Genomic DNA, 19,766 nt, shown 5'->3' with positions numbered 1-19,766 from the left:
GTAGACATGACGTTTTTTACACTCCCAGTTAACGGCTTTTCAAATTTGCCTATCCAGGTATGTGATTGGATGCTTTGGAGTTTGCTTCCAGTTCCCCATCAGGTCCACCTCTGTAGCGATTGGCTATAGCTTAGGGGGGAGGGGTATAAATAGAGTTTAGGCAGGCAATAGTGACATGCTTTCACTTGACAAAGAGCGGTTTATCCGTTCGAAACGGCGACAGTCTGTTGTGATTGGAATTGGGCTGCAATGGAGGCGTAACCTATTCTGGAGGAAGTCCTCATGCTACTGTTTGCAGCTAAGAGCTATATCTACTCTCAAGAGCTATAGTTACATTCTGGGAGTCCAGATGTCATGGCTATTTTTTGTTCACTTTTTTTGTGAATAAATACCCTGCTTTTTAAGAATTGGCAAGTGCTGGTCATCTTTACTTTTTTGCTTGCATTAAGTCTGTATCAGCCATACAGGCTAGACCTGGCACAGCCGTTGAAGCAAGATAGGTGTGCTGTCCAAGAAGTACAAAACATGCATTTACTGGTGAAAGGCTGTCTGTCATTATGTGCATTTGCTGGTGAAAGGCTGTCTCTTATGTGCATTTAGTGGTGAAACGCTGTCTCTCATTACATGCATTTACTGGTGAAACGTCTCTCATTACGTGCATTTACTGGGCAAACGCTGTCTGTCATTATGTGCATTTACTTCATATTTTTTAATGTAACTACATTAGCTGGTAAAACTACATTACGGCTAGCCCCGCCCACATGATGTCATGACCACGCACATTTTTTCACCATGGCAAATTTTCCCCGTGAGCCCTGCCTGCCAGCCTTTGTTCCCCTTTTGAGCCCCCCCAAAAATCGGGTAGTGAGAGAACTTGGGGTGCTGCCTACTGCTTCTGCTCTGCAACTTCAGGTCATGCGATCACTTTTTTAAAACAACATTTTTAACAGCAGAATTATCTTTTTTACATATAAAATTACCATATGGATACTGGAATCAGAAGCCACATTTATTTTTTTTTTTTCACTGAGTTGGGATTTAAAGCTCTGATTTAATATGATAACTAATGTTTTCTCTGTCATCTTCAGTCTTCCTTGAATACAAGCATTTTTTACTGAATGTGTTAGCTACATTTATAAGCTAAAATCTAGAAAGCCATTAAAAACAGTTTTAGTTGACCTACTTACCTGTACATTAATATGAGTGTATTTGGCTGCAAGTAATAATCTTGTGTGATCTGCATTGTGGGATGCATTTATCACCTACTACAGCGTTTTTAAGACATTTACAGTTTGCTGTGGGGTGAAAAGTTAGTAATGCAGACATTTAACAGGGATGCTATAAAATACTAATTGCAATAATTCTTTCTTTAAGGTAATAATTACTACAAATAAATAGTAATTAAGCTTAACAAAGTAATACGTAATTCCTAATTAAAACAATAAAAAAATGACTGTACTTGACACACAAAGCAAGATAATTATCTAAAAAGAGACTTCCTGGGAAGTCTCTTTTCCAGATTAAAAGGGATCTGACTGTTTAGATTTCTGCCATTCAAGTGTTATTGTTTTCCATGAAAAATTGCGCCCAGAAATTGGGCACCACCCTAGATGCCCATGTTAAGGTATATGATTAAAAATGTATTATTGGTGGGGTCAACACAATTGCGGTGGTGGAATTCCCGCTACTTTGTAGCAGATCTCTTTATCGGCAAAGACATCGGTGGGCAGAGCACAATAACTATGGAAGAGTTCTGGTACTTTGTAGGGGAACTCTGTTGTGTCAAAGACAAGGGTGTGCTAGGCATAGACAGGGGCAGGTTAGTGTAGGTGTAGGTAGGGGGTAGGTTAGTGTTAGGCCTAGATGCAGGAAAGGTTAGTGTGCGAATAGGAGAAGATAGGCTGCTAGTCAAACATTGGTAATTTTACAGCTATGCTGCTATCAATAATAAAGGTAAGTGATAGCAGAATATCAGTTTATACAGTAATTACTGATATTCTACTATTGGCAAGAACTCATCCACAAAAACATTCAAGAATTTCAAATGTACACTGTGTCATCTCTGAATCTGCCCACTTCACAATTGGTAGCAATTAACATTTATATTTGTATAAGTGATGAGTGTATGCTTGTATTTAGCTGGTCTCCCAGATTCAGCACCTGAACGGCAAACACACTGTTTCTGCATGTTTAACTGCTTTCAGGTATGTCTTCAGATGAAGAATCTAAAGGGGCCCATACACCTAACGATTTTCCCGCCGAAATACGGTCATTTCGATAACAGTGATCGAAACGGCGTTGAAATCGCCGCGCACACCGCTGACAGAATGACGGATTTCCGTCCGAAATCCATCGTTCCCGTCGACTCCCGTCGATCCATCCATGCGGAAGATTTTTCTTGCTCACCGGTGGGTCGGGAGTGCGTCGATAGCGGCGTTCGAATGCCCCACGACCAACGCAATACAGCGGAGATACATTACCTGCTCCGCCGGCGCGAGTCCCCGCTGTCACCGTTGTCACCTCCCGGCTGGCATCTTTTCCTCATCACGGCATCCGGCATAACTTCCTGTGTCACTGCAGTGACAGCGGAAGTACAAATAGAGGGCGCTCTATTTGAACTTCCGCTGTCACTGAAGTGACAGAAAGTTATATGCGGATGCCGGATGTGTGATGCGGAAGGTGATGGGAGAAGATGCCAGCCGGGAGCCGATGCGGAGAAGATGCCGGAACCAGGCGAAGAAGAAGACAGCGGTGGACCAGGGGACTCGCGCCGGCCGGAACAGGTAATGTATGAGGGGGGGGGGGGCAGCAGCGGCAGCTCCACAGATTGTGATCGGTTTCAGGCTGAAATCGATTCACAATCTGTTTGCAGTAAGGTGGCCATACGATCCCTCTCTGATCAGATTCAAACAGAGAGGGATCTATCTTTTGGTCGAATCTGATAGCAAATCAACCAGTGTATGGCCACCTTAAGAAGGATCCAAGAAATGACACTGCCTACTGCAGGCTTCTCTACACATGGCAAGACTTCAGCCTCAACACAAACTTATGTCATCTTTTCTAGCTTTTTCTTTAGACTTTCAAAAGTCTAATGTTTTTAGTGGTCACTAAAGCCTTGTCAATAAACTGTTTTTTGTTTTTTAAAAGAAGAGATTCAGTGCTGGACTGTAGAGATCCTCTCAAGAGCCAAGTCCTCTCAAAGTCAAGAGAAATCAATATGAGGATTTACACATGCCTTCACTTTAACTTTGATCTCAATCTGGTAGCCACCATATTCATTTTTATCTATATTTTACCTTTTTTTTAGGGTTTTACAGAGAATACTAAAACAGTTGTATTAGTTCACACTGTACCTATCATAAAGTTGCTTATAACTCACTTTCCTTTGAGTGTACCTACGACAGTCATTTAGATATTAACAAAATGATGCATCCTTTCAGATGTTTTATTTGCATTTCACCAAGAATCATGTTTGATGAGTTTCAGAAGAGATGAAAAGATTCACTTGGTCATGGCTGCATACTTCCAGAGGGTCCCACTCCCAGCATCCAGCGGTGCTCTCCAAATGAATGTAGGAAGCGTCTGGAGAATCCGGAGGCTCTCCTCTACTCATATAAGTATCTAACTTTTGTTTTTCCTAATGTCACAGGTTTGTTTTAATGCAGAGGAGGATTGCAGGACTGGGAAGTGGTTATATTGGACAAACTAATTGATGTATGCACACTGCACAGTGGAATGGATCTCTCTGGAGGATTCAGACATGGGGTCATATTCACTATGCAGCAGTAAAACTACTGTGTGCAGGGAGTGCATTGCAATTTTACTGGTACTTCCGACAGGTATGTAGCACTTGTTGTGCAATTAACTTAACCTGCATTACGTAGGTAACATGTATGATGTCCAAATACCTGCACATGTTGGTTTTACTGCAACACAGTAAATATGCCAGTATATCACGCTTGCTACAGGCGTATAATATGAGGATCAGATAATCATAGTCAAAAACGTAAAAAAGGTCATGCACGTGTGGTCGAATAGCTGAGGTACAAAAAGCTGAGACAAAAGATAGGTTGTTTAACAGGCTAGGATCATACACAGGTGGTCAGATGGCTGAGGTACAATAGGCTGAGGTAAAGTCGTGGTCGTTTAACAGGCTAGCATCATACATGGATGGACAGATGGCTGACGTACAATAGGTTGAGACAAAATCATGGTCGTTTAACAGGCTAGGGTTATACACAGTATATCAGAAAAATAACAAAGCTAGTCTAAAGGATAGATATATTTTGCAAACACTGCATATCTATCTATCAGAGCAACTAGGCTAAACACATATAAATACAATGCTATCACAGAATGACAGAGTGCCCAGCACCAGCGTACTGAATGCTTCCACGGCCAGTGAGCAACTGAATAAAGAGTGCTTATATGCAGGTGGAAAAGATCACAACCCAGCCCAGAAAAGGAACTGGCAATCAGCAAAGGTTACAGCAGAAAAGTGTCAGCTGACCAGTGTGTCAGCTGACACCCACTAGACCCGCCTCATCAACCTATAAGAACTGCTCTGGGATGGGCGCGTCCCCCTGGGGAGGATGGAGGAACGTACATGCTGAATCCCACCCACAGGGGTGCTGGGGATGCCGCTGCCGAAATCGGAAGAGGAAGCTTCCTGCGGCAGCCCAGTGCTGCCTGAGCCCTCGCTGAAACCGCTGACAGGTAAGATCTTTACAGTAACATGTAAAATCATTTTCTTATAATGAACAATCAGTGACACAGACCAATGACCGCATTCTTCTCCGGGAACTGTCCGCCAACGGACAGTTTGGGCCTTCTCTAGTTATGATTAACTTCCGCATTTAAAAATTGATTGTGTTGTTTGTATGAAGAAATGCAACAAATAAAACAGATTATGGTCACAATGCAACTTTGCTGGAAGAGTAATCATTTCTATTTGTTCCATCCTATTTGTCCTGCAATATCACAAGTTTAGACTTTAGTTTTAATTTATATCATTTTTTTCAGATACAGTATTCCGGAAACAGTAAATTCGGGCGCCTGAGGCTAGTGGACAAATCGGGCGCCGCCATTCACTTCTATAATAAATATCGTTTAATGGGCGCCCGGTAGGAAAAAAGGGCGCCGGAGAAAACTAACGTTTTAAAAGCGGCGCCCGGAGACTTAATGTTTTATTACTGTTTCTCATGATTACACATTATTTAATGATTTATACATGTTTAAATATTATTTTTAAACGAAAACCAGTACAATATTTTTCCCAAACATTATTTTTAAACGAAAAACATTACTTTTTTTTTTTTTTTTTTTTTACATTATTTTTAAACGAAAACAATTACAGGGGGTCTTAGGTTTAGGCACCAACAGGGGGGTCTTAGGTTTAGGCACCAACAGGGGGTCTTAGGTTTAGGCACCAACAGGGGGGTCTTAGGTTTAGGCACTAACAGGGGGGTCTTAGGTTTAGGCACCAACAGGGGGTCTTAGGTTTAGGCACCAACAGGGGGGTCTTAGGTTTAGGCACCAACAGGGGGGTCTTAGGTTTAGGCACTAACAGGGGGGTCTTAGGTTTAGGCACCAACAGGGGGGTCTTAGGTTTAGGCACTAACAGGGGGGTCTAGGGGTTAGGGGTAGGTACAGGGAGGGTTACTTAGGCACCAACAGGGGGGGTCTTAGGTTTAGGCATCAACAGGGGGGTCTAGGGGTTAGGGGTAGGTACAGGGAGGGTTACTTAGTAATTTTTTTTTTAAACGTTATTATGCGTTTCATTATTTAAACGAAAGATTAACATTTTTACAATTGCCGATTTAATACACATTATTTAATGATTTATAACGTTTAAAAACATTACTTTTAAACGAAATACATTTTTAAACGTAATCCATGTTTATCGTTAAAAACCCGGCGCCCTTTTTTCCCATCGCCCCTTTTTAACGTACGCCAGTATTCCTGCCTAGCATACTGGACAAGTTCTAGCTCTTATATCATTCAAGCTTTGTAGCACTATTTCCTGTGATTTAAAACAGACTTGTACAAATGTGTACAACGTTCTGGGCTCACCATTTGTTTTCATCAGAGTACTAGATACAATCTCTGTTTCTTTTCCCCTAAAATAATTTGTCCTTTTTTAACCAAACAGCTAGACCAAGGTCATTCATTTTCAGAACACAAAGCTTTCAAAAACTGCCCAATAAATCAACTGCAAGGTATTACTCAGTTGTAAATTATCTGTCCTTCCTGTAAGACTATGAAGTGAGGAGAAATAGACTGATCTGCTGCTATGAACTAGTGCAATAAATACGTGAAGTGGATGTCCACTTGTCATAATAGGAGATATACAGTGCACAGATAACACGGGCTATGTAGACCTTTGTCCTGCAAGTGCGAATGGGTTGTTCTTTTCAATTTTTATTCTTACATTGTGTACCTTAGTTTAAACACATACCTTTCTTTTCCCTCCCATGATCATTAGCTTAGAATAAATATGCATGTCACTTTACATAGAGAATGCATATTTTCAAGAATTAACCACTTAACGACCGCCTAACGCCTATAGGCGTCGGCGGGTCGTTAGTGGTATAGCATGGAGCAGCCTTTCCATGCCAGTTCACGGAGGGTGTCTCAGTGAACAGCCGGAGAGCCGCCGATCGCGGCTCGCCGGCAAAATGTAAACACGCGGGGAAGAAATCCCCGCTGTTTACATCACACGGCGCTGCTGCGCAGCAGCGCCGTGACGTAGATCGGCGATCCCCGGCCTCTGATTGGCCGGGGATCGCCGGCATCTGATAGGCAGAAGCCTATCCTATCAGGCGCAGGACGGATATCCGTCCTGCGCCGCTCAGAGGGTAAGGGAGGGAAAGCCGAGGAGGGCAGAAAGCGCTTCGGAGGGGGGCTTTGAAGAGCCCCCCCTCGGAAAGTGCGGGTACCTTTCTTTTCCCTCCCATGATCATTAGCTTAGAATAAATATGCATGTCACTTTACATAGAGAATGCATATTTTCAAGAATTAACCACTTAACGACCGCCTAACGCCTATAGGCGTCGGCGGGTCGTTAGTGGTATAGCATGGAGCAGCCTTTCCATGCCAGTTCACGGAGGGTGTCTCAGTGAACAGCCGGAGAGCCGCCGATCGCGGCTCGCCGGCAAAATGTAAACACGCGGGGAAGAAATCCCCGCTGTTTACATCACACGGCGCTGCTGCGCAGCAGCGCCGTGACGTAGATCGGCGATCCCCGGCCTCTGATTGGCCGGGGATCGCCGGCATCTGATAGGCAGAAGCCTATCCTATCAGGCGCAGGACGGATATCCGTCCTGCGCCGCTCAGAGGGTAAGGGAGGGAAAGCCGAGGAGGGCAGAAAGCGCTTCGGAGGGGGGCTTTGAAGAGCCCCCCCTCGGAAAGTGCGGGTAGCCGGCAGCGATCAGAACCCCCCAGCAAGATATCCCCCTAGTGGGGAAAAAAGGGGGGAAGTCTGATCGCCCTGGCTATTTCCTGATCGGTGCTGCGGGCTGGAGAGTTCACGCAGCACCGATCAGAAGAAAATCCCCTGGTCCTTAAGTGGTTAAAACAGCTGTTGTGAAGACAAATTCAAGTAGTTGGATGAGTGATAGCATTTTGACATCCAAGGTTCTAAGCCAGTTCTGAAACTGAATTCTGAACATCGGAAAATACGATGAAAACTTTCAATTTAAGTCTAGGACACAGACTTTTCGAGTTAATTGCAAAGCACCCAAATATGCTATCACAAAATGTAATACATACAGTGCTGCCCGTAATTCATACCCCTGGCAGGTTACTTTTATTGTACCAGAAAGTAACTTTTTGACAGGAAATGACATAGGTGTCTCCCAAAAGATAATAACAAGATAATAAGATGATGTACAAGAGGCATTATTGTGGAAAAAAAATAACATTTCTCAGCTTTTATTTACATTTAAGCAAAAAGAGACCAGTCCAAAATTATTTAGATCCTTCTCAATAATCAATAGAGATGTAGCGAACGGTTCGCCGGCGAACGGTTCCAGACAAACTTTGGTGGTTCGCGTTCGCCTGCACCAGGCGAACTTTTGCGGAAGTTCGATTCGCCCCATAATGCACTATGAGGGTCAACTTTGACTCTCTGCATCACAGTCAACAGGTACATTGTAGCCATTCAGGCTACATTAAGCCCTGGAGCCCCCCCCCCCTTATATAAGGCAGCCTCCGGCGGCCATTACAGTCTCTCGTCTGCCTGCTATTAGACAGACTAGGGCGAGCTGCTGCAGATTGTTCTCCTAGGTACAGATTAGTTAGGTTCTTGGCTGCTTAGCTTGCTCCTGGCTGATTATTATTGCTTTTATATCACCCCTCAACAGCTCTTTTCAGAGCTAATCCTGTACTTTTTTTTCTGTGTGTCAAACTGACACTTTTGTTGCATGCACAGCTTTGCTAATTCATAGTGTGTGTGCTACTGCCAGCAGCCCAGCACATTCAGTGACTACCTGTGTGTGTGCACATTATACTACCCAGTACTGCATATACCCAGTACCTGTTGTGTTTACTTAACCCACCTCATCACTGCATATACCTAGCTTTGTGTTGAGTGAACCCAGCTCACTGCAACTAACTACCTGTTGTGTTGAGTGAACCCAGCTCACTGCATCTAACTACCTGTTGTGTTGAGTGAACCCAGCTCACTGCATCTAACTACCTGTTGTGTTGAGTGAACCCAGCTCACTGCATCTAACTACCTGTTGTGTTCAGTGAACCCACCTCACTGCATCTAACTACCTGTTGTGTTCAATGAACCCAGCTCACTGCATCTAACTACCTGTTGTGTTGAGTGAACCCACCTCACTGCATCTAACTACTACCTTTATTGTTGAGTGAACCCACCTCACTGCATCTAACTACCTTTATTGTTCAGTGAACCCAGCTCACTGCATCTAACTACCTTTATTGTTCAGTGAACCCAGCTCACTGCATCTAACTACCTTTACTGTTCAGTGAACCCACCTCACTGCATATAACTAACTACCTGTTGTTTTGTGAACCCACCTCACTGCATATAACTACCTGTTGTGTTGAGTGAACCCACCTCACTGCATATAACTACCTTTACTGTTCAGTGAATCCAGCTCACTGCATCTAACTACCTGTTGTGTTGAGTGAACCCACCTCACTGCATATAACTACCTGTTGTGTTCAGTGAACCCAGCTCACTGCATCTAACTACCTTTACTGTTCAGTGAACCCACCTCACTGCATATAACTAACTACCTGTTGTGTTTTGTGAACCCACCTCACTGCATATAACTACCTGTTGTGTTGAGTGAACCCACCTCACTGCATATAACTACCTTTACTGTTCAGTGAACCCAGCTCACTGCATCTAACTACCTGTTGTGTTGAGTGAACTCACCTCACTGCATATAACTACCTGTTGTGTTGAGTGAACCCAGCTCACTGCATATACCTAGCATCCCCCCGAGATGGACAAAATGGACAAACCAGGTAGAGGAAGAGGTAGAGGCAGACCCAGAGGAAGGCCACCAGGCACCGGCAGGTCTGTGCGAGGTGGTGTTGCTGTGATTTTGTGCGGACCGGGCCCAAAATACAGTGCTCAGAAGAAGGCACGTGCCATCACGTCCTAAAATTGTGAGGACGTGCTTGAGTATTTAACACAGAACACCTCATCTCCCGCAGCCACCAGAGCTACAACAAGCACCACATCCGCTGCATTTGACACTTCTCAGGAGTTATTTGGTGGTGGTGAAATCACTGATTCACATCCACTACTGCAACAACAAGAAGAAGACGCAGGTACACCACCTCATACGTCTGAGTTAGGTGGCGATAGTATGGACGTAACGTGTGAGGAGGGGGATGATGAACCACTTGAAGTTGGTGCAGTTGAGGAGGTGTCTGAGGAAAGCGAAGCTGGCCAGAAGGATTATGATGACGATTATACGGATGCCACGTATGTTCCCAGTAGAGGAGATGACCAGGGGGACAGTTCAGAGGGGGAGTCAGAGAGGAGTAGGAGGAGACGACTCCATGATAGAAGCAGAGGGAGCTCGTCCTCAGCTGGGGGCAGTGTCTGGCACCATGTATCGCCAGCTATGGACAGCCAGCCAACATGCCCTTCAATGTCAGCTGCTGATGCCACCATAGCGCCATCGCCCCAAGGGGGCTCAGCGGTTTGGAATTTTTTTAACACGTGTGTCTCACATTAAAGCAAAGCCATCTGTTCTCTCTGCCAGCAAAAATTGAGTCGTGGAAAGGCCAACTCACGTAGGGACAAGTGCCTTACGAAGGCACCTGGAGAAAAGCCACAAATAGCTATGGCAAGAACACCTAAGGAAAAGCAGCACCCAAAAGACAAGCCACCCTCCTTCTCCTCTTACTCCTTCAGGTGCATCGTCTTCATCCGCTTTCTCCCTTGCACCTTCACAGCCACCCTCCTCCACACCGCCTCTTCCCTTGAGCGGTTCCTTCTCCTCTGCCCACAGCAGTATCCAGCTGTCTGTAAAGGAAGTATTTGAGCGTAAGAAGCAAATGTCTGCCAGTCACCCTCTTGCCCGGCGTCTGACAGCTGACGTGGCGGAACTATTAGCTCGCCAGCTATTACCATACAAGCTGGTGGAGTCAGAGGCTTTCCGCAAGTTTGTGGCTATTGGTACACCGCAGTGGAAGATACCAGGCCGCAGTTATTTTTCACAAAAGGCCATACCCAAACTGTACTGTGCAGTTGAGAGGCAAGTGGTGTCATTTATTGCGAAGAGCGTTGGGTCAAGGGTCCACCTGACCACGGATGCCTGGTCTGCCAAGCACGGGCAGGGCTGCTACATTACGTACACAGCCCATTGGGTCAACCTGGTGACCGATGACAGCAAGCAGGGAGTACGTGGCTGCGCAGCGGACCGACTTGTCACACCTCCATGGCTTGCAGGCAGTCATCCAGCCACCTCCTCTCCACCTGCTACATCCTCTTCACTGTCGTCATCCTCCTCCTCCTTGGCTGGTGCCGCGATCTCCTCTCCAGCTACACAGCCCCAGCACCCCAGGGCCTATGCTGCATGCCAGGTACGACGGTGTCACGCAGTGTTACACATGTCTTGCCTCAAAGCGGAGAGTCACACTGGAGCAGCTCTCCTGGCTGCTCTTAACAAACAGGTGGAGCAATGGCTGACCCCGCACAAGCTTGAGATCGGCAACATGGTGTGTGACAACGGCAGCAATCTCATTTCCGCGTTGAATTTGGGAAAGCTGATACATGTACCCTGCATGGCACATGTGCTGAATCTGGTCGTGCAAAGATTTGTGTCCAAGTACCCAGGCTTAGAGGAGGCGCTTGAGTGCCTTCTCCGCCACCACCAACAGGCAGGGTCCAGGACTCCAGGTGGATTCCTGAATTTTTAAAGCCGCTGTACTAATTTTTCTGGTGCATGTACATGCCTGTCTAATTTTTCTGGCTGCACTGCAGCTGCAACAACAAAACAAAAGGCATGTACATGTGCCAATTCCCCTTTGTGATCATTACCTTGCCGCGGCGAAGGGGCTTGCGTATCACAATGAAGCAATGACCGACGGCTATATGAGTGTCTCGGGGGGGGGGGGGGCACACCCAAGATAATAAGGTTGTTTCTTCATTGTGGACAGACCAAATTTGATCAGCTGGACAGTCACTGTTGTTCTATCAATGAGCTACCTCAGCCCGGCGACCATATGTGCTTGAAAACCGCCATGGCCTGCACTCTCGCCATGGTGCGCACCAGTCCAGCATGGCCGTCACTACGCAAACAGCTGTTTGCGGTGCGTTACACAGTGAGTTTGGTCTGTCAGTGTGAAGCAGTACTCTAATTACACTCCCTGATTGATGTATACACATGCAAGATGTTTTAACTCCCTAGCGTTCTGGATGAGCTAGGCTCATCCAGAGACGCCGGAGGCCACCGCTCAGGCCCTACTGGGCCGATTTTAAGACATTTTTTTTAAAACACGCAGCAAGCACTTTGCTTGCTGCGTGTCCTACCTGATCGCCGCCGATCCGCCGCTACCCGACGCGAAAGAGGCCCCCCCCCACAGACCCTGTGCGTAGCCTGGCCAATCGCCGCCAGGCTGCGCTTTGGGGTGGATCGAGAGTCCCTGTGATGTCACGACGTCGATGACGTCATTCCGTTCGTCACCATGGCGACAGGGAAAGCCTTTTTTCGAAATCCCGTTCAGAACGGGATTTCCTGACGGGCATAGGCGCCGGCGGCAATCAGAGGGGTGGGAGGGATACAGCAGGGAGGGGGGTATCATGTAGCTAGGGCTAGGCTAGCTACATGATTAAAAAAAATTAGGTATAAAAAACCATGCGCAGCCGTGCGGCTGCGCATAATCAGCACGGCTGCGCATAATCAAAACGCCCAGCAAGTTAAAGCACTTTAGGCCTGCAATTTAGCATTCAATGTGATTTCTGCCCTTAAAACGCTGCTTTGCGTCAAATCCAGATTTTTCCCTGGGACTTTTGGCGTCTATCCCACTCATCCATGCAAAAACTCAGATGTTAGACCCTTTAAAAGATCTTTTCCATCACTTTTGTGGCCAGCATAAGTGTTTCTAGTTTTCAAAGTTCGCCTCCCCATTGAAGTCTATTGCGGTTCGCAAAAGTTCGCTCAAACCAAACTTTTGCGGAAGTTCACATTCGCGACTCGCGAACCGAAAACCGGAGGTTCGGGCTATCTCTAGCTTTAATACTAAATGTTGCAAACAGTATTGGTTTCCACAGATACGTATATGGAACATTTTTGCTATGCTCAAGAACATTTTGAAGTATTGAATCCATCCCAAGGTAACCTTTCTTTTTACCTTTGATAAAGAATTGATAAAAAGTGGTGCTAACTTTCCTGTAACAAAGTATCCTCTTTTTTGTGAGCACAGGGACAAAAACCAGTGTACGAACACAAAACAAAAATATTAGTTGCAGGGCAATCTCACCTTCCTGCACATCAACCAATATATTTTAATAAGAAAACAAGAATTCGTAACAGACTGCCATGTGGATTACCTTCAATGCGCTTCTGAATCTCTAATGCTATATCAAGAGCATTAAAGGGCAGTACAGGCTCAGTAGCAATCTGCAGGAGCATTTGTGTTGTAAGCTGAAAAAGAAAAAAATCAAGATCAGCTGTTTAACCATAACATTGATCCTCTATGTAGAATGCAATACATATTGTAGCCATAAACAAGCTAGCAGTAACAATTATAAAAAACATATATATATATATATATATATATATATATATATATATATATATATATATATATATATATATATATATATATACCAGGAGTGGAAAAAATATATAGTATGTAGAACAGAGGCTCCAGCAGGATAAAATTTAATAAAATTTTTAAAAATTTGCTCGGAGGAAGTGGTGGGCTTGCATCCAGAAAGCAGGCACGAAAATACTGTCTCAATAGTAATAAATACATTTATTTTACGATACCCCAAAATGCTAAATTTGGGGTATCGTATAATAAATGTATTTATTACTATTGAGACAGTATTTTCGTGTCTGCTTTCTGGAGGCAATTTTCTTACATGCGCGCTAATCTTCCGGGGTTCCCTGTTTATGGGCCCCGTATGTGAGTTATCTTTTTTTATCTACTGCCTTTTAAAGAAATTTTATCTAAATAAAGGGTTACGCTTAGATATTGCCGTTTTTGTTTTCCTATATAAATTCCTGAAACTTTACCTCCATATGGATGTCCACTGGATCTTCACGACGTCTGATGTTCCCTGGATGTTATCTGTGACCTGAGCCATTTTACAACCTTATAATGTGGGTTGTTGGGAGCTGGTAAGCCTTTTCTAGTTTTGATGTTTGGCGGATATCTACCTCTGAGCATTTGATATATTGTGGTGAAGAATTTACCATTCCCTACATAAAATGACTTTCTAAACCTGCGCTGACCTTTGATGTATGCCTAATTTCTGCCTCGTGTCTGCTTTCTGGAGTATACATACTATATAGTATATGGGGGATGATTTAAGTGTAGAGGTTTCAGAATTGGAGTCGGCTATAGCATAGCCAAGCACTAGGGGTAATTTAGGCACCCAGTTATCGGAATTGGAGGAGCATTAATAGGTGGTTGGCTATAATATAGCTGAACGGTGGGGTTACTAGGCACTGGGTTTTACATACAGTGGATGCCAGAATATACAGTGGTGGCAACTCAACTATACTATAGCCGAGCTGAGCGCCGGCGAGTGGTAGTACTTAGAGTTAGATGTAGATAGAGGGGAGATTAGTGTTAGATGTAGGTCGAGGGGAAGTCAGTGTTAGGTATAGGTAGGGGAAGGTTAGTGTGATATTTTGGTTATAGAGATGGATAGCAGACTATCAGGACAATTATTAATATTCTACTATTAGCAGTCGGGAATAGCAGAATATCATTAAAATGTAGCAACATTTTGTACCCAGGCACCTCTATTAGATGTATGCACTTGGGCACCATGTACATGTTTTGTTATAAAATGATGCTCAGTAAAAAGCCCACTAGGATCAGAGAAAAGAGCAGATAAGTCACTGTACTTCTTCTGCTGCTGAAACTACATTTTCCTCAGTGGTGTCCCAGACAGTGCTTACTGTAAATTTTTGTCTGGTAATTAGGAAGAAGTGACAGTCTTAAATGATGGTGTGAATCATGACCGGATCATATTGGTTAAAGTCAGGAGAGTACAGAGCAGCTGAATGAGGATGTTGCATACCCTAGTAGAAGAAGAAAATGCTCAAAAAGAGATGGACCTCTATCATCCGCGTGATCTTTTCTACACCTTGCCTACTGACCAAGTAACAGTCATTCTATCACATCTGTGCTTTGTGAAGAAAAAAGCAAGAACATTAACAACCTGAACACTATCTGCATGTTTAAGTACATGATGCTCCACCACCCAGCTGAGTGAAGGGACCATTTGGCCCAGAAGGAGAGCACAGATCAGCTTGCTCAGAATCTGCCTCTTCCACAGCTGTATCTGCAATTTTGACCTTTAATGCCCTCACTAAGAGGGTAGTAAATATCAGAGAATCCGCAAATCTCCTCTTCACCTCATGTCAACCTCCTCCAGCCAACCCACCAACCTCTTTTTTTCCTCACCTGGTCCCCTCTCCCCTCCCCAACACACACACATACACTCTAATAAACTCCTTTCTGAAACATTTCTTTGCAAGTTTACTTCTTCTACTCTGAAGCCTGACTAAATCTGTATGCAGTCCACACAAACAGCCTTTTGCTTGTACTCTAAGGTATCGCTAGTCCTACATCAGGAGGACTCATCCAGGGATACTGTGTAATGTTCTCTAAAGATGAAGACTGCCTAATTGTTGATGAAGACTCTGGCAGGGGCCTTCTGTCTTAAATCAAAGGAGTGGACTTCCTATTTTTTCCAGAAAGACCCCTCCAAGGTGAAGACTCATTTTGATTCCTCCAAGGACTTTCTGCCGGACCTATATACTCAACAAGCCAAATTCATTTTTTTGGGTTGCCAAAAAATTGTATTTTACCATGACACATGTCATGACAACATGTAAATGGGTGCCAAGTTTTACCTTTTAACCAACAAACATAAGATCTAATATTTGACAGATGTCTACTATAAAATCAATTGCTGTTTCTAGCTTGGCATCCATCATATAACATTACTCAGAGGAAATTTTAAAACAAGGAATTTTTGAGGGAGCAGACAAATGCATGGTTAAAAGCATTTCCAAAACTGACATCATTTGAAAGTAAAACTACAAAAGTAAATGCTGTTATTTTAACACACAGTTCTCTCAATATGTTTCTAGCTGTCTAGAAATACAGATATTTAAAAAGCAATGTTAAAGAGGAACTTAAGCAAAAAGGGGGAACATAAATCAATACATTTGCAAAGTGATAAGATAAAAACTATAGATCAAAACATTTATAAAAGAGATCCGTTAAAAAAGAGAGATCAAAAATTATTGATATTCACCATGTAATTTGTTCATATTGTTTGATCCACAATGAGTCTGCACATAATCATCTTTACTACTGGCAGACATGAAAAAAAAACAGACTGCACCAACTGCTATTATCTTTAACCATACCTCCTAACAATGAGATAGGCTAAAAGGTTGTTTTTTTTATAGATATACATATTCACAGACAGGAAACTGTCACCATCCAGGTATTGACTTCACACTGTAGGGGCCGGGGGTTCACCACAATCTTCATATGAATAGAAAGGACCATAGAAAAAAATTGTAAAGAATTTGTGCAAGGTCTTTATGGTACAAAAATATCAAAAAACTTTATTGACACAAAATACAAAGGGATTCCATAAAAATATCTCTGTAAGAGGCTCCTTGAGGATTAGAAAATTCTTCCAATACAGGATCATAACAACAATAAGAACTTTGATGTAGACTTAATGCAATAATAATGAGGCAACGACACGCTCGTTTTGGGCAAACAAGTAAAGAGAGAGAGTAAAGTGACATTGAGACCAATATTTATAGGTCTTTGCTGATTGTCACTATGGCACACTATCTTCAATGTACTATCTATATCTTCTTTAGTGACATTGAGACAAATATTTACAGGTCTTTGGTGATTGTCACTATGGTTTACTATTTCCAATGATCTTGTATACTTGAGCTTTAGGACCCTAGATGTGACAAACAGACTGATATTTACTAGTCTGCATGTTTTATGCCACACCAGGCCCTTCTTCTATATCTTCTTTCTCGCTGATGTCTTCTCGTCACATATTCTATTCTACGGACGAGTGTGAAGACCCGTTTACAGGGGCCATGGTGCGCACACTATGTCTATGCACTTATTTCTGGGATATCCATCTGTGAAGTGATGGGATATGTGTCTACATTATATTAATGTTGTTAATGTATGTTTATTTGTGTGTTTTTTTGTAGATAGTACTTTGTGCAATTGGCCTGACGAAGGGCCTTGTGTGCCCGAAACGAGCGTGTCGTTGCCTCATTATTATTGCATTAAGTCTACATCATAGTTCTTATTGTTGTTATAATCCTGTATTGGAAGAATTTTCTAATCCGCAAGTAGCCTCTTACAGAGATATTTTTATGGAATCCCTTTGTATTTTGTGTCAATAAAGTTTTTTGATATTTTTGTGCCATAAAGACCTTGCACAAATTGTTTACGATTTTTTTCTATGGTCCTTTCTATTTATATGAAGCTTGTAAGTGGGTGAAGTGGATGACCCCAAAAAGGATCAAAAAGTTTTTTCTTTTTTCCTATATATGCAAAAAAAGACGCCACTCCCAATTATATTGTTACTGGGGTTCACCACAATATCAGCCAACAGACCCTTCTGATGATCTATTCATGAAGAGGTAAAGATTTCTCATGGGAAAGGGAATATAATCTACTGATTGGGATGAAGATCAATCCTTGGTTACAGTTCCTCTTTAACATATAAACCAAAGTATGGTAAGTACTGCCAATGTCCACATTCCTAGGAATGAGCCTTAGTGATTTCTAACAGAAACAGTATATCTAACATTAAGGGCCTGTTCACACTATATGCGTTCCTAGCCGTTTTCAGGGAACGCGTACTGGAACAAAAAACGCATAGAAACGGCTCCTAATGCTTTTGAATGGGCTAGTTCACATGTATGCGTAAGAGACGCATACGTTTCTCATCCGCATTGCTGCACGCAGTTCTGTGCGATATGCATAGAAACGGACGCAATGAAAGTCTATGGACGCGTATCAAAAACGCGTACTATTGCATTTTTAGCGTCCGTTTTCCTCTGCGGTTCCCATAATTCTTTTTTTTCCCCTGGGTCACGTGTTTGTGCAAAACGCAATAGAAAACGCATTCAAACGCAAGAAAAACGCATGCGTTTTTCAACTTGCGTTTCTTTGAATTTATACGCGTTCTACAAACGCAGCAAGTATGAACAGGCCCTTAGAGACTTTAAGATTTCCATCTTTCAAATTTTTCAATATTACGTACAAAACTGTACAGATGTTCAACATTTTATATTTATTAGCGGCATTCCCAAATATTTTGTTGAATATGGTGATGGCTGGTACATGCCCCCAGGGATCAGCATAACATCTACAATTTTTCTCACATTCACTTCAACTTTTTTAGTTAAAGGGTCCTCAAATAGATTTGGACAACACTACCAGTGGCACAAATCTGCTAATATTTTATTACAGTTTAGCAGGAGAAGTGATAAATGCAATCTTTGCTAACTCCATTCCTATAATTTCAATCAGAAGAGAAATGTCACTATGTGCCATAGTAATGATCAATACTGTTTAAAATATTATCATAATGTTCTTTTAACCTATTATTGCTGCTTAATTGAGTTGCCAGTTGAAACTTTGTATAGGCCAATTAAATGTTCAATAAGAAAGATACTTCATTTTTAGGTACTGAAAGATAATTAAAGAGCAGTAAAACACTGTTTTAATGGGGTGATTAAAATGACTTTACAGACAGGTTAACCCCAAAGAGTCCCAATGTCTTTTCATAACTAAGCCACCTTAAATGGGAAATACTAAGTATTTTAGATGAGCAACTGTAACGATTGGTTTCAGCACACAGAGAGAATCTGATCATTGATGATCTGCAGAATCATCAACAATACAGATGTATACCTGATTATAGATGATCTGCAGAATCACCAATAATACAAGTATGACTAACCTCTGGACACCTAATGAAGTGTAAATGCTTGGTGCAACTGTAAGGCTATCTCCCGTGAAGCGAGAGACACAGAGACTACTGCAGCCAGTGACCACCTGAGAGGCAGGTGGCCCCTGGCTGTGCAGGGACTATCTCTTTGAGAGGAGGAGATAGTCTTGCAGCCAGTGATTCCCTGATAGGCTGGAAATCAGACTGTACTGCAGCCAAGGATTCCCAGATGGATTGGGAATCCGACTGTACTGCAACCAGTGGACTCCTGTGGGGTAGAGGCCACTGGCTGAACTGCAGGAAGGACTCTCTGAGGAGCAGGAGGTCCTTGCAGCTAACTGACACCTGGAGGATTAGTGCCACGGATAGTACAGACAGACTGATCACTCGAGGGATGAGTGGCAGTCAGAAGGGTCAGAAAGGCCAGGTCGGCAACACACGAGCAGATAAGGTACAGAGACAGGCTGATTCGGTAACTGGGTACAGGCAAGGTTGGCAACTGGTAGACAGATAGGCAGAGGTACCGAATCAGTAAGCGAGAGAGAGGTCAACAGAGCCAGAGGTCATAACAGATATCAAGTACAATCCTAGTCTGAGGTGTGAGGTCCTTGGTCTCGACACCCGGGAACTAGTCTATAGAATAACACAGTATCCTAAGCTTGGGTGTAAGGTCCTTGGTCTCAACACCCTGGAACTGGTCTAAAGTATAACACAGTAATGACACAGTAATCCTAAGCTTGGGTGTGAGGTCCTTGGTCTCAACACCCTGGAACTGGTCTAAAGTATAACACAGTAATGACACAGTAATCCTAAGCTTGGGTGTGAGGTCCTTGGTCTCAACACCCTGGAACTGGTCTAAAGTATAACACAGAGATGACAAATTAAATGACAAGAGCGGAATCTGGCTAAGTGTGAATTCCCAGTTCCAACTGGTTCTAACACACTGTGGGATCTGACTGAGGTCTAAGTGCTCACACATAAGTATTCGCAACGGCAGACAACACACAAGTATTCGCAACGGCAAACAAGGAAGATCTATATATACTACAGCGCTCCGCAGCGCCGCCCCCAGCCACTC

The 19,766-nt window shown here is 43.4% G+C and overlaps 1 protein-coding gene across 1 annotated transcript in view; it reads right to left on the bottom strand.

Moving 5' to 3' along the window:
- The window catches only part of NAALADL2 (N-acetylated alpha-linked acidic dipeptidase like 2), an 808,485-nt gene that overhangs the window by 43,727 nt on the left and 744,992 nt on the right, over window positions 1-19,766 (bottom strand). The window contains exon 12 of the mRNA XM_068281050.1: window positions 13,043-13,136. Within this exon, the coding sequence (XP_068137151.1) occupies window positions 13,043-13,136 (94 nt within the window). The remainder of the gene's footprint in view (window positions 1-13,042; window positions 13,137-19,766) is intronic.

This window comes from Hyperolius riggenbachi, chromosome 4 (genome assembly GCF_040937935.1).
Source record: "Hyperolius riggenbachi isolate aHypRig1 chromosome 4, aHypRig1.pri, whole genome shotgun sequence".
Lineage (NCBI taxonomy): Eukaryota > Metazoa > Chordata > Amphibia > Anura > Hyperoliidae > Hyperolius > Hyperolius riggenbachi.
The sequence above is the reverse complement of the archived record's forward strand: the minus strand, read 5'-3'. Positions and strand labels throughout refer to the sequence as shown.